Source organism: Rhinichthys klamathensis, unplaced genomic scaffold, assembly GCF_029890125.1.
Source record: "Rhinichthys klamathensis goyatoka isolate OS25496 unplaced genomic scaffold, OSU_Roscu_1.1 h1tg000076l_1, whole genome shotgun sequence".
Taxonomy (NCBI): domain Eukaryota; kingdom Metazoa; phylum Chordata; class Actinopteri; order Cypriniformes; family Leuciscidae; genus Rhinichthys; species Rhinichthys klamathensis.
Genome location: NW_026606618.1, coordinates 3,675,475 through 3,691,206, shown reverse-complemented (window position 1 = coordinate 3,691,206; position 15,732 = coordinate 3,675,475). Strand labels below are relative to the sequence as shown.

The following is a 15,732-nucleotide window of genomic DNA, read 5'->3' as shown; positions in this document are numbered from 1 at the left end:
TTATATATATATGTGTTTGGGGGTTTTTTTTGTGCCTGTATACCGACCTAAAAAAAATGTAATTGGTGGTTAAACTTCTCAGACGGCCAGTCCACTGGTTAGTTAGTTGTGTTCAACTTGAAGCGGCGCTATATGCAGACCAATCGGTGTATGACATCAAAGTACCGCGAGAGCGATTCGAAAGCATACGGAGCCGTGTGCTCTCTAATCGCTCTCGCGTTACTTTGATGTCATACACCGATCAGCAGGTGTGACTCATCAAATTCATTTAGGGTTTCATCTCTGAAGTATTTAATCCATGTTTACTTCAGTAAGAACCCTTTGACATATAGACTAAATATTAGGCTACTTAAAATTGCTATTTTCTAAATAATTTTCCAAACGCTAATTAAAAAAAAAACTCTAAAAAAGGATTTTGTGACACAAATGGCACGGTATCAGAAATCAAAGGTGTGAACTCCTAACTTTATTTTATTTGGGGTGATACAATATCAGTGTTTTAGTGTAAGATTTAACATGTCATTTTTCCTCACACAGGTGCTTCTGCATATTGCAGCCTTACTTTGTGCTGTTGGGGGTGTTTCTGGTAAGGTAACGTGATGGAAATGGTGTCATCTCAGTGAAGTGTAGTTATTAAAGCCATTTTTCATCCAGGTGAATGTGAGATATCACAATGTTCTGACCCGACCACCTGCATTTTGTCGCTGAGGCAAACTTGTAAATGTGCAGTTGGCTACTTCGGAGATCTCTGTGACCAGGGTAAAGGACAGTCAGCCTTGCTGAAAGAGACTGCTTAAACCAGTTGATTTGCTTAGCTGGTATCTCCCAGCCTAGCATTTAGCTGGTTGGATTCACAAAAAGCTTAAGAAAAATGTGTTCTTAAACTTTACAAAAAAATCCTAAAATGTTCATTTGAATAATCCTAAAAAGCAGTTATTGAACACATCTTAAGTTTTGAAATATGTCCTTTATTATTATTAAAAAGAAATTAAATCTAAAATGACCGGCTCTATCTTGGAGGTTGGAGGTAATCATCTTTTAAGTTATTTACAATGATTTTGAATGTCTGTCTTAAGAAAAAAGACAAGGACATTTAAGTATTTGTGTGAATACAAAAAAAAAAAAAATCAGTTTATCATCTCTTAAGTTATAAACTTTGTTTTAGAAAATAAATAAGTCTTAGAAAATGGCAGTTAATAAGAATTTTATTCTTAAGAATATTTTGTGAATCTGACCCTGTGGCCGGTTGAATAAACTGCTTGGTCTAGTCTTACATGTTGTCATCTAACTTTTCTTCTAAGACTGGTCATCACCTTTTTTAAAGTTACATAAAAAGGTAGATTGGGCTAGTTTGAATCCGAAAAGTATGACTGATTAGCCCTCACTAATTGCTAGTTGGTCCTAAGACAGTCTTAACTTAGTGGCTGTTTAAGCAACTGGCCCCATGCAAGCTCTTTGCCAAGTACTAAAACTAAACCAGCTGTTTTCTTTGTCATGTTGTTTTAACTGGACAATTTTCTTTTCAAGTCGCAACAATGAATGTGACGTGTGGCAAAGACTTCATTTCCATCCTGGTGGACGAAGAGTTCTTCAAATACTACAATGTGGGAGTTGAAGCGGTTCATTTGACTAACGCCAGCTGCCGTGCACATAGAGAGGAGATCTCTGGATCAGCTTATTTCACAGTGCACACACCAATGGACCAGTACTCTGCCTGTGGAGGTAAACCTCTGGAGGTAAAGTACTGTTTTTCTCATTTTAAAAAAGCATTTACATATTACATATTCCTAAATGGTATCTACTTAACAGAAGAACATAACACACATTGTTTACTCTTTAACACTGATGTCTGACCCACCTGTCTACGGAAACATTGTGAGAGATCCGATTGTGCAGATTGAGTACAAGTGCATCTATCCATACATCCGCAGAGTTAGCCTGGCGTTTCCAATCATCTCTTTCTCTAGGTAATGCTCTGATGTTAAATTACATTGATAAAGGAAGTGTATTCAACCGATTTGATTGTTTTTAAAGTGAAAGAATGTTCAAGGTGGATGAAGTGGATGCCAAGGTGGAGATGAGTTTGTTCAAAGATCACACATACATTGAGGCTTTCACCAGCCCACCCACTATTAAGCTCGGGGATCAAATCTACGTGCAGATTCAAGTGACGGAGCCAGAAGACTTCTTCCATCTGAAAGTCAATGAGTGTTGGGCTTCGCAGACTCCTCAAGCTAATGATAAGTCAGGCTTTAGCCACACACTGCTGGCAAACGGGTGAGTATTGGAAATCGTTTTATCTGTAAATGTTAAATCCAAGACCAAGACGTGTCTCTAATTAGCATCAATAACCAACACACTCTCATGGCAGTTCGTAACTTTTTTGATTCGTTACTTGGTGAATTGGTAAGGTGTGGACTCATTAGGAAAAGTCCATTATCAACAGTGAAGCGATGCATGAAGCATATGGTTAATAAGCGACATCTCAGTAAAATGTAAATGGGGGGGGGGGGGGGGGGTGATTCGATTTAATTTCGATTTAAATGACTGGATATTGAATGCAAAATTTCGCTGAAAAGTGTGATTGGAGCTTTACTCGGAGGTCACTAAGCAAATTCGCCGTGTTTACCAATATGATTTGGAAAAGTTCAGCAAACTTGAATCCAATGGGAGATCTGCAAAGGAAAATGTTTCGTCTCACTTGTCCCTCATCCATAAAAAAACTATGAAAATTCGCCAAACAGTGGTAAATGTGACCGCACTCTAATTCATATGAGTTCACACAATCTAATTTGTATGTTTTTTGTATTTGCTTGCGTCCCAGTGATGGTTAGGTGTAATGTGGGTGTAATGGTGGAGCTAAAAGGTCCAACTACACCCTATCCTTAACTCTATCCCTCCACCCATTAGAAAGATAGATTAGCTGGACTTGGTCAGCTCAACCCATGACATCCAGAGAGGGGGAGCTGGATGTCATTTGGCTCTGCAGGGAGCACCACTTGCCTTCATGCTTACTTTTCTAATATTTGTACGTTTCCATACGAACCGCGTTGTATAATTTTGTACGAAATCGCCAGCTTGTAAAATACTTACTTTTTCTCACGAGATTGAGTTGCAATAATTTCCAAATAAATATTTCACCCTTCAGAATATGCCTCGACGTTTTCCTATTTGTCTTTAAGGTGCGCAAATGACAAAACGACTTCATTTGGTAACGGTACGCCGCACCCTGCAGGAAGAAACGGTGAGGGTTCGACTGTCCGGTACTCGTTTGATATGTTTCGGTTTATACACGAGCCCCACAGTTTCTACCTGCACTGCACTGTGCATCTCTGCACACCTGAGGATGGATGGTCTTGTATTCCTGTAAGCATTTTTTTTTTTTACCTGTTAGGATTTGGACAATCACGTTTTCAATTTTTAACCTGACCTGATTTATTTTTAGGAATGTAAAACTATATCTAAAAGAGAGGTTGTTGTCGAGGAGCAGGCTCAAGGCCTACTGTCTTATGGACCAATCAGACGAGAGCTACCAGTTAGACCCAAGATAAGTATGTTTATATATGGCATTTAATATATAAATACCATAGCAAATGCTTTATATCACGTTTGAACTATGTATTCTCATTTTAGATCTCCTCACATTGGCGCTTCCATTGGGAGTGATTTGGACTCTGGGCATCTTCTTTCTCATCCTTATCAGCATTGCTAAAGCTGGAATAAGACGACACATGACAAACACCTAAATAAAACTCATTTTCACACAACACATAGTGGTTTGTGTTGGGTACAAAAGCTACTCCAAGAACACAAGCTAACTCTTGGGATGGTAGTCCTGCGTGGACTCTTCATGATGGGCCCTTACACATTTTATGTGCTCTGTCAAGAAAATTCTGTTTTTGACTTAAAATAAGCTTGAATGTGATTTCCAGAGAGACGCATATTGATCAACCAGGGCTACTATTAGTTTTTTTTTTTCCGTATCGACCTTTATTTTTACAGTACTGAATATGGCCAACAGATGGCAGTGAGAACTAAAATTGGAACAAATTTGCTTAATTTTTTCGTTCTGTAAATAAACCGATTTCTGTACTGTTCACCTCATCTGGATTTTCTTTTTAAATATGTGGTTTGTGTATTATAAAAGCAAACACATCACAGGGGTAAACCGAGAAAGTGGGCAGGGAATCGGGTGCGGCTGCGTGCCGCAGATCAGCATGAGATCCAGATGAGATTTCATGCTCATATTTGGTGTCCTGCAAAAAAAAAAAAATTGAGGATCGCTCCGAGGACGCGCCGCCTGGTCCTCGACATTTCTTGATGGGTTTCCAGGCGGCACATACTTGCATCAAACATAGACAACAATGTAAATATCAACAAGTAGTCTTTTATTCAATATTGAATAGGTATAGCTGCTGCTCATGCTAATGTTGTAGTTTACAATCGTGCGCGCGCCACTGGAGACCTTTACGAACTGTTAACACGAGGGAAAACTTGACTGGAGAAGAGAAACGTGCGCTAAATTGGTGGGTTTGTAGTCAGAGAAGAACAATGACCTTGTTTTTTGTGGTAAAAGACTGTACAATCTCTCAGGTTTCCATTTAAGCGGGAAGAAGGTTGTATGTTAATTTCTCATTGCTGTCCCGGGAGTGAAGAGATGTCAGCCCGGAGGACTAGATCGCATCGCTCGCTGAGACCCATTAGTATGATTTTCATCCTGTTGTTTGTCAACATTGCTGAAACAGCTGCAGAAGAAGAAGCTTTCAACGCAGAGGTTTGTAGACTACCTCGTTTTGAGTGTTGTACAAAAATACACGAAAAAAAAACTGTGGCTTTATTATCTGTTAATGCCGAGATGTGAAATTCTTTTTTCTGTATTTTTTGGTGCTCAGGATTGGAAAATGATAGCGCTGTCAGATCGATTAATCACATCTAACAAGTTTTGCTACATAATATATGTGTGTGTGTGTGTGTGTGTGAGTACACACACATTTATACATTCATATGTACACAGACGCGCACGCCCCACACACATATGTACACACATTAAACAAAAATTCATGTTAGATGCGATTATCTCGATTAATCGATTTGACAGCATTAGAAAATGAGTTTTAGGTTCAGTTTAGGGGAAACGGCATCATATTTAAGAAAACTTTACATTCAGAGATGGGTGTTTTTTTTATGACATTCCTCCTACTTTTCACTAAAGTGAGAAATGCCGACAATTTACAATTAGACATCCAAAACAAAGATGAAAATATATGGTCATATAGATAAGAACAACTTTGAATACAAATGATACTGTATAAATAACAACAATAGTAATTATTATTATAAAAAATATTAATTATGGATATATCTTTTTCTGTCATAGTTTATTGATCATTCTATAATTGCATCTGAAAGCATCAATAAAATGGTTCCAAATATTGGTTATTGGAGATGGAGACATAACCAATATAAAAAAATAAGCAGTATCTGTCTTAAAAAAAAGGAATCTCAGACTGTCTCTCTTTACACTTAGAACTTTAATTTATAAGCTTTTTTTTATTGGTTTTTAAAATCTCAATAAATAAACTGTCCGCACACTCAAATCCTTAAAGCAAATTTAATAGACCAAGCTTTCGGTCAAAAGACCATCCTCAGGGCAATTGGTTTTTAAAATAAAAGCACATTTTAAAGTGTTTTTTTCGCTCCTCATAGGATCATATAGGTTTTTATTGGTTTACATGTAAATCTGGGGCTGTAATACAGAAACAACTCAGAATCTTATCCTGTCTGTTTACTAACCATACAATATAACCCCTGGTGAACATCTCCAAATCTATCATATGGTGTGTAAGGATGTGCCTAAGGATGTTTACATCTGTCCTCACTCATAGCCTGACCATGTGGCTGAAGTCTTAACTGTGAACATATTCAGATTATTAATCTGCAGTGCTTAACCAAACATTCAAAACGTGACTCTGGTGCATTTTTTAAAATATGGTTTGAGTTTTGACAGTGTTTAGTTTTAGTTTATCATTTCCCTTTGGATTGTAATGGATAGTTGCTGTGTAATCCCATCCTCACCACACTTCTTGGTAGTAGTTGTTTCAATACATTGTCCACTCTCCAACTTTATCTGTGTCTGTTGTTTCCTAAAGTCATGGCTGAGGACATATGGCTACCTGTCCCAGGCTAGCAGACAGATGTCCACCATGCAGTCAGCCCAGATCCTTTCTAGCGCTATCAAGGATATGCAGCGCTTCTATGGCCTGGAGGTTACCGGACACATGGACTTGGCCACTCTTAAGTATGATTTCCTCTTATTTAACTGCTCATGAAACAACAACAGAAGCTCAGTCTGTTTTAATTGTGTGGAGTTAACTGAGAAAATTTAAAGTCTCATGAGTTACTGTCCTACAGTGTAACCAGGTCATGTAGATTATCCATAATACTTATTACTTAATAATTATCAATAAAATGAATATGTTTAATAACAAGAGTAATAATAATTTTATTATTATTAAAATAATTTAGTTTATTTAAAAAACGCATTTATATTTATTGTTGTTGTTATTAAAAAATAATATTTTATACCAGTGTTGTTATTGTTAACTAACTAAAAACTAAGAAAAAATTGTTAATGGAAAGCTGAAATTAAATCCAATAAAATTTAGTGTTAGATGAAAAAATTGAAATAAAAAAAATAATAAAAAACTTAAATAAGTTTAAGTTGAAATACCGGTACTAAAATTACTAAAACTAAAACTGGACAAGATATAAATAAAATCTAAATAGAAATGTCAAAAAACGAATTAAAATGACAAAAACACATACAATAATTACTAAAACTTAAACTAAAATTAAATTGAAAACTCAAAATATATATTTTTAAAAGCACATGGTACATGATAGTATATAATTAATACTAAAATAACACTGTTTATACTTATTTTAAAATAATAGAGATAATAATTTTAAATAAGTTAATGTTTTTTAAATTATATGTAACTTGTGATAAAATATGTGTGAGTGTGTGTGTGTGTGTGTGTGTGTGTGTGTGTGTGTGTGTGTGTGTGTGTGTGTGTGTGTGTGTGTGTGTGTGTGTGTGTGTGTGTGTATATTAGGGGTGGAACGGTACACAGAAGTCACGGTTCGGTTCATACCTCGGTTCAGACGTCACGGTTCGGTACGATTTCGGTACAATGGAGGGAAAAGCAAAACAAAAATGCAGAAGGCATTGTATTTTTAAAATAAGTTTTATTAATAAAGGCATAGAACCAGTTTATTTGTAGTGCACTGACAATTGTTTTATATAATTAGTTTATTAATTAAATTAATGAAAAGACAAAAAGACCTTGCAATATGTTTGGTAATTGTACCTGAATTAATTTAAAATTATTTTGCAATATTTCAGATCAATATATTTGTTTTCCTTAATTTTAATTAACATTATTAATTAACAATGTAACATTATTCTCATCTGAATTATAAATAATTGATTTCTGTATAAAATAATACTACCATTACACATTCGATTTTCTTTTTTTAATCAATGTAAAATGTGTAAGATTAGTGCTCCGAGGACAAGAAATGAAAACCAATGCGATGAATGTCCAAAAGATGGGACCCACTGACTGTTTTGAAATGGAGTTGGATAAATATGTTTTGCTTTTAAAACAGTGTGTGTGTGTGTGTGTGTGTGTGTGTGTGTGTGTGTGTGTGTGTGTGTGTGTGTGTGTGTGTGTGTGTGTGTGTGTGTGTGTGTGTGTGTGTGTGTGTGTGTGTGATTTTGGTTGGGTGACAGTTGTAGGTTACAGTTTGACAAGAGTTTACAGTGTGACAAAAGCACAATGTCGTGTTTTGTTGCGAGTGTACACAAATATAAGTAAACACTTTGCAGGTTTAATGATCTGAACAAAATGACGGAGTATGTTTTTTATGTTTCCACTGTTCGATCGCGCGCCTCTCTCTCTCTCTCTCTCACACACACACACACAGGTTGATCGCGCCCGCGCGCCTCTCTCTCTCGCTCGCTCTCTCTCTCACACACACACACACACACACAAACTCCAGCATTGCAATCTTGACATCGCAGCCTGTCCATTATGCGGTCACACCAAACGCGAATAGAGCGTCAAATTTGCGTCTAGTTCGACGCTAGTCCAAAGCGAATAGGACGCGCGTATAAAGCCACCGTTTGAAGTGAACACGCGTTCAGAGCTAAGCCGATGGTACAGATTATGTGTCCCTAAAGAACCCGCGTATCTAACAGTAGTTCCGTATTACAGTTTTATTTATTTTTATACCGTGTATTCTCCGTGTAAATTCGTGCACCGAACCGTGACGCCCGTACCGTTTCGGTTCGATACGAATACATGTACCGTTCCACCCCTAGTGTATATATATATATATATATATATATAATGTTTTTTTTTTTTTTCAGGGCCATGAAAAGACCTCGCTGTGGAGTGCCTGATCGTTTTGAGGAGTCAACGGAGCGAGGTGCTCGGCGTAAGCGGTACGCACTTACTGGCCACAAGTGGGATCAGGACAAGCTGACTTACAGGTGAATGACACATCAACACAAAAACAAATTCAACTTACATTGATCACGTTAATAATGACCAGAAAAAAATGTCTTTATTTCCTGCTCAAGTATTCAGAACCACTCACCCAAAGTTGGCCAGGAGCAGACCTATGAGGCTATTCACAAAGCCTTTCAGGTATGGGAGAAAGTAACGCCTCTGCGGTTCGAGGAGGTCCCATATCATGAGATAAAAAATGGCAGTGAGGGGCCTGACATAATACTACTGTTTGCCTCTGGGTATCATGGCGATATGTCTCTCTTCGATGGGGAAGGAGGGTCTCTGGCACATGCTTTTTTCCCAGGTCCCGGAATGGGAGGAGACACACATTTTGACATAGACGAGCCATGGACCTTGAACCAACGGGAGGGCTCAGGTGTCAACAATTTTCTGCAATCATTTTCCTACTTCAAAGAAAATGTACTTTATATTAGCTAAGCATTTACTTTCTCACAGAACCTTTAGATGTTAGCAGCATTTAAATGTCTTAAAATGTTCACCAACAGATTTAACCCATTGTTTTTTCTTAGTATAAGGTGTAGTAATTTGGTTCACTGTTTTTGTTTGTGGTTGTAGGTGTTGACTTGTTTCTGGTCGCTGTTCATGAGTTGGGTCACACACTGGGGTTGGAGCACTCCAAAGACCTTTCCGCCATCATGTCGCCTTTCTACCAGTGGATGGACACAGAAAGCTTCTCATTAGCTGAAGATGATATAAATGGCATTCACCAGATCTATGGTAAGCTAGTCTAATATACTTCCTGTTTCAGTTCATTTATCTTACTATCCATTATAGTTAGTTGAGTTAGATCCATGATATGAATTCACATTCATTTGTGTGTGTGATGCTGCTTTTACAGAACAGTTCTATAAACGAGAGGTTAATATTGAGTTACTTACATTTGAGAACCAATATTGGCAGTTACTTTGTCTCTTTTTGTTCTGCCAACAAATAAGTTCTAAACAAAGCAAAAACGGAAACGTTGTGTGTCTGCAAGTAACACACAGTAGTGGTGCGTTGTTCATAAATAAGTAAATGATTCAATCATTTTCTCAAAAAGACAGTTTCGTACCTGAATGAATCAATGTTTTAAATAGTTGGTTTACTGAGATATGCAGGGATTCACTTATAAAGGTAGTCACTTGCTTTGTTCCTGAATGTATCAATGTTTTTAATGACAACCCTCTACAGACACTCTGAACCTTGAGTCGCCTTGTTTTCTGTGTTAAAAACACAGACAACAGCGGGAATATTAGGCTGCTGTCACTTTAAGACAATGCACAGAATATATTGATACTGTTACACATGCGTGGTCTTTCTCCACTGTTTTCGTTCACTTAAGACATAACCAACTATGTTTACTAGGAGGATACTAGCCAAGACAGGCATGTTGACATCATTTTGTATGAAATTGTCTTTTCAAGCGCAAGAAGATGTGAAAGACGGGAAAATAAATTTAGTATTCGTGTGCTGTCACTGTCAGACACAGCTTTCTGGGCACTCACTTCGCATGTGTATGCACACAAAACTTCTCACACTGAAGTTTTGTACTGAATTGATCTTCTTGCGCTTGAATGTTTACTTTTGCATGTGTTTTTATGACAATGCGGCACTGGTCCAATTGGAACAGTAGGCAATGAAATTATATCTGCGCTAAATTTATTTTTTGCCTCTAAATGAATCACAGGCGAGTGAAATCATACAATTTACTAGCAATAGGCTAATTAAAGATTTTTGTTGTTGTTGCTTAGCATGAAATTTGGTCACAATGTGAGTGATTTACTTGAATTGTAGAAGGTTGAATGAATTGGTTAACTGAATGATTCAATGATTTACTCATGATGAAAGTCACTTGTTTTGTTCAGTAATTCTGAATGAATCATTTGAGTGAAGATTTAGTGTCGTTTGTCTGGTGTAACAGTGAAACCTGCAAAAAGAGCCGCTGAAAAATCTCCACCACTAACAGACAAGCGACCCAGAGTGATACATGTGGAACGCCACATTAATGAAAGTAAAGAAAGATAAAGAAAGTAAAAGATTGAATTGCTGTCAGTGTGAATGCCCCTTTTATGCAAAAGTCCAAATGACACTTTTGCAGTCAAAAATGTGTATCTGATGCAACTGTGAGTTCTCACAATGTAGCTCATAATTTAGTTATCCACATTTTTCTATTGTATGAGCTTGAGACATCAGTCCAGTTGCATTGGGTTCTGCACCAACGAATTTCTCAGTGTATGTGTCTTTGTTTGAGTCTGTTTTCTCCATTTGAAAGCCTTCCACTGCAGGCTGAATGAGTCTCATGGGCCTTCTGGTGCTGGATGGAAAAGTGTGACGCGTTCGAGTCTATTCAGTGTGGAAAAGAGTATGATTAGCTAAGTGTGAAAATGCATTATGGTTTGGTATTTACAGGCCCTCCAGAGATTGTCATCACTCAAGCAACTCCCACCACAACCCTGTTTACAACCACTGCCGAGCCAGAGTCAACCACTACAGTGGCCCAACCAAAAACTACCAGACCCTCGCTGCAGCCCACCAAGCCCTGGGTGCCTCCGGTCAACCCCACCCATAGACCCCGGCCCACAGCACGCTCGGATCAGGATGCACCTGACATCTGCGAGGGGAACTTTGACACGGTCACCATGCTAAGAGGGGAGATGTTTGTGTTCAAGGTTAGAACGAGTGATCTTCAGTAAATGCAGTTATAGTGGTTCTTGATAAAAAAAAACATCCTAGCAACTGCGTAGCAAAGTGCTAAAAACCACTTTGAACACCTTAGCAACTGCATAGGAACATTGTAAAACACTAGCGATGTCTTTTGTTTGTTTTTGATAACAATTTGAATCAGGTGTCTGCAAGAACATGATGGTTGAACTTTTCTCAACAAAGCATACAAATCCACACATCTTTCTGTTTGAGTGTTATGATTAAATGAATGTTGTTTTACTTTTTCAGGGTCGCTGGTTCTGGAGGGTTAGAAGGAACCGGGTTTTGGATAATTACCCAATGCCGATCTCCTTCTTCTGGATGGGGCTTCCAGAGAACATAGACGCTGCCTATGAACGGCATGATGGGAAATTTGTATTCTTTAAAGGTCCGAGTCATGAATTCAATATTTAAGAACTTAATTTTTGTGAGGTGTATGCTTTAAAAAAAAAAAAAACTATCTTATGCAGTTTTGCTTCTCAATTATTTATCTTTTTTAAGGAGGTTTACAGATTTACAGGGGGGTTTTTCCCAGTGAAGCTGCAGATTACGATCCAAAAAGCAGAGAATGTGCATCTTGTTTGTATGAGAATTATAGACTATGACATCTTCAAAAATGACAACACCAAAATCATTAAATATTTCCTAGATATCAATCCTCTTCTCCTTTAAACATCTGTTCTTGCTGTAACAGCATCTTGAAGTCAAATTATGTCACTTGTAAAACACTCTGAGAGGAGAGAAGGAAAGTCTGGCAGCATCACAGGACTCCGTCTGCATTGCGTCAGCTTCAACTCCAGATGCTGACTGCTCTGTTTTCATTCTGAGAGAAGAAACCCGGAGAACTTGCTGTAGGGAATGTGTAGTGGAAAGAGCCACAGTTATTGTCTTGTTTTTATGCAGATTGTGAGACTTCATGTTTCATTTGTGCATTTGCTTGAAAGGAAATTTGCTTTCATGCAACACAAAACATATTTTGTGCAATCTCACTAGTTGAATAGAGAGCACTGTGATATCATCTCTCAGCCATGCAACCCCTCCCTTTCCCTCTAATGTGGCTCTTTGTGTTTTGTATCAATCCTGCAGGAAGTAAATACTGGCTTTTCAGAGAAGCAGACGTGGAACCTGGATACCCGCAGGACTTGTTTCGTTATGGTCAAGGCATGCCTGACAGAGTGGACACGGCAGTGTGGTGGGAACCATCTGGCTATACGTACTTCTTCAGAGGAGACAGGTAAACATGCCGGGAAAAGGCCAGATGTGTCAAGAGGTTGGGAGTTAGATATCAACAGATCAGTCAATAGAACAACATAATTTTTCATTTAAACTTGCTTTAGAGTGCAGTTTGATCTGGGATTATCATTACTGCAATGTGAAAAAAAAGTTTAATGTATTATTTTAATATGAATTAGCATAGCTTAAACACAAATTTAATACTGTATATAAAATAAAAACTAAAACAAATAAAACTGACTATGAAATATACATAATCTGTGTGTGTGTGTATATATATATATACAGTATATATATATAATATAATTAGTTGCATCTAACATAAAAGTTTGTGTTTATATAATATATGTGTGTGTGCTTACAGTATGTGTGTGCGTGTATATATACACGTATATTATATTAACACAAACTTTTATGCTAGATGGGGTTAATCGATTTGACAGCACTAATATATGCCAAAAGTGGTGTCCGGCCTTGGAAAATTTATATCTTCACCCTTTATTCAAATAATTAATAATGTGTTAAAGATTTTTTAAAGCATTTTGCGTAATTGTGCTTCGAGTCAATTGTTTTATTTGTGATAACGCAATGAAACATGCCAAATTTTTGGCCAGGCTCTCATACAAAGAAATTATGAACACATGTTTTTGGTTTTATATGCATTTTTTTTTCATAGTAAAACTAAACCTGTAGCTTTTGTTTACCCCTTTTTTGCCACATAATTTTATCAGATAAATAGCTTAACCAAATTGAGTGTTTTGTTCTTCCCTCATAGTTAAAAATGAGAAGTTCAAATTTTTTTCCATTATTGCTTTCTCTTGAAGATATTGGCGGTTTAGTGAAGAATCCCGTGTCATGGATAAAGATTACCCTAAACCAGTGAGTGTGTGGGGTTCCATTCCCGGCTCCCCAAAAGGGGCCTTCCTCAGCGATGATGGAGGTGAGTCAGGCTGGGGGATGGCTGCCCGAGAAAATGTCACAGCTGAATGCAAGAAAAAAGAGAGACCAGTCCATTAATCCAAAGCTGAGAGGGAAAATGTGACCTCATTGCTGAAAAACTGGGGCGCAATAAGACCTTTGACTTGGAAATGTTCTGCTCTCACTTCTAATTTCACGCCATTGTTCATGATCGTCTTTGGCACATCTTTTTATAGCTTTGGAATTCGGAGCCTGCCCACAATTGGCTAGCATCTCGTTTGATCAAACATTTGGTGATCATGACATGGAATTTTATGTCATCATTAGTCACTAGTGTATTTATTTACACTAATTCCCATTTTAACTCTTTTCCATACAGCGTACACTTACTTCTACAGAGACACCAAGTACTGGAGGTTCGATAACAAGCGAATGAAGGTTGACGCTGGATACCCGAGATCAATTTTAAATGATTTCATGGGCTGCCGGGTGCACTTTGATGTGGAAACGAATGTAAATCCAGACCGCCGATCGCCAGAGACAACCAACAACGGTCAAGACCCTGACGACAACAGAAATGGTGATGAAGAAGATACAGAGGACAGAAATGATAACAAAGAGGACGAGAAAAAGGAAGTAGATGTTATTCTAAGAGTGAATGAGACTGATGAGCACATCATGACCCTCATCTTGGTGACTGTGCCTCTGGTTCTGGTGCTGTGCATTCTGGGAGTGATATACATCATAATCACCACACTTCAGAGGAAACAGACGCCCAAAGTGTTAGTTCACTGCAAAAGGTCCCTGCAGCAGTGGGTCTGACAAAGTTCGCACACCTTCGCTACCCAATAGCCAAGTATTTCTGCACATACACACCTTGTCATTCGATTGTTCATGGTGCTCATCCAATCAAAAACCCTCTTCCCAACATAGAATTTGCACTTTTGATAGTATTTTGATTGTTTTGTGGTCATTTTACGGTTGTGTGTGATGTTGCAAGTGAGTCGTCCGTCTGCAAGGTTTCTGTTTTCCTGTTGAGCCCGAACTGTTCGGTTGTACACTGTGGGAAACATTGTATGTATGAGAACAAGCTCAGATCAGCACATTTCTTTCACATCCTCTGCTAACCAGCCTCAATAATGGAGGAAACCGCAAACTCAGTGTCGAGGTCTTGCAGAAAGTGCAGGGTTAAAAGAAAAGCCAGGCTTAATAAATTGTCTCACGCACATTTAGCAGGGTTTATAGTCTCTTCCCTGTGGAGCCTGGCTTGCATTACACAGATGTTGCTGATTTTGGATTTTGATTTTTGGAGAGAAAAAGGGGGATGGGGGCTTGTAGCCTGCCAGCATTTCCTCTGCCTGAGTTCCACTGAGCGTGCCAAAGACAAGGAGGAGGGGGAATTGAGGAGATTCGAGGCATGGCTGTACTGTCATCATGACCTACATTCGCGCGCCCCTACTTCTTTTCCCCCCCTCAAAGTTTGTCTTCCTGTGGGACTTTCCTTTGTTTTCCCCGCCACACTTCCAGTCTCCCCAGTTGTGAGTTTTTTTGTTTTTGAGAGGCAATTCTGGCTTCGGATTGTGTCCATCAGTGCCTTTCAAGGCTGAATCTGTGCCTTAATAGTGCAGACCATCACCACTGTGTTGGAAATATAATTTTTTTACTGACCGGCACAGGCTTTTCGTAGTAGACGCACAGTTTGAGCGAAAAGCGCAAATGCTTTTTATTGTTCACGTGGCCTTCTGTGTTTTAAACCTGTGTCATTTTTGTAGTTTATGTCAATATGAATGTCTTTGTGCTTTTTGTAGTGCCAAATGAAAAACTCCCTTGACTATTAATTTGATGTTTTATTTGATTTATTTTTAATTTGCATTGTTTTATATTAACAGTTGAGTAAATCATGCAGGGCATGTATTGCTTTTGTTCACAGATATTATCTGGTATATAGCTTGCTTACAATAAAATGGAGTATACGGCTGTAAGAATGCCTTTTTTAACTTCCTCTACTGATTTTGTACTTCCTTTGTTTTGGTTTGAGAACAATAACACTGTTAAACTTTTTTAACTTTTTTTTATTCTAAGCATATCAGTTACGTATTGGTAGTGTTGTGTCAATGTTATTTTCCTGCTATTGTGCTGAAGGTGCCAAATGTAGCTGTCCACCAATTGAAACAAATTCTAGAAAAAGCCTAAATATTTTAAATACTACAATTTAGAGTTATGTATGTCATAAACTGTTATTTTGACCATTATGGCCTGGTTTCACAGACAGGGCTTAGAAAAAACAGGATTAGGTTAGTTA

At 38.0% G+C, this 15,732-nt stretch overlaps 2 protein-coding genes across 2 annotated transcripts; both read left to right on the top strand.

The window, feature by feature from the left end:
* Positions 1-378: 378 nt before the first annotated feature.
* zpd (zona pellucida glycoprotein d) lies at positions 379-3,814 on the top strand. The gene is made up of 9 exons (XM_056251026.1): positions 379-450; positions 538-586; positions 655-759; positions 1,528-1,736; positions 1,810-1,967; positions 2,035-2,277; positions 3,183-3,366; positions 3,446-3,551; positions 3,634-3,814. The coding sequence occupies exons 1-9, from the start codon at positions 427-429 to the stop codon at positions 3,744-3,746; spliced, it is 1,191 nt and encodes a 396-aa protein (XP_056107001.1). The 5' UTR covers positions 379-426; the 3' UTR covers positions 3,747-3,814.
* Positions 3,815-4,278: 464 nt separating this feature from the next.
* Positions 4,279-15,427, top strand: mmp15a (matrix metallopeptidase 15a). Its single transcript, XM_056251010.1, has 10 exons — positions 4,279-4,774; positions 6,150-6,298; positions 8,435-8,557; positions 8,648-8,952; positions 9,153-9,314; positions 10,986-11,245; positions 11,529-11,667; positions 12,366-12,513; positions 13,337-13,452; positions 13,810-15,427. Exons 1-10 carry the CDS (start codon positions 4,622-4,624, stop codon positions 14,250-14,252), a joined length of 1,998 nt encoding a protein of 665 aa, XP_056106985.1. The 5' UTR covers positions 4,279-4,621; the 3' UTR covers positions 14,253-15,427.
* Positions 15,428-15,732: the final 305 nt, after the last annotated feature.

Coding starts and splice junctions, on each gene's coding strand:
- mmp15a (XM_056251010.1), top strand. CDS start 4,622: ATGTTAATTTCTCATTGCTGTCCCGGGAGTGAAGAGATGTCAGCCCGG. Junction 8,558..8,647: donor CAGGACAAGCTGACTTACAG/GTGAATGACACA, acceptor TTCCTGCTCAAG/TATTCAGAACCACTCACCCA. Junction 11,668..12,365: donor GAAATTTGTATTCTTTAAAG/GTCCGAGTCATG, acceptor TCAATCCTGCAG/GAAGTAAATACTGGCTTTTC.
- zpd (XM_056251026.1), top strand. CDS start 427: ATGGCACGGTATCAGAAATCAAAG. Junction 451..537: donor CACGGTATCAGAAATCAAAG/GTGTGAACTCCT, acceptor TTCCTCACACAG/GTGCTTCTGCATATTGCAGC. Junction 3,552..3,633: donor ACCAGTTAGACCCAAGATAA/GTATGTTTATAT, acceptor TTCTCATTTTAG/ATCTCCTCACATTGGCGCTT.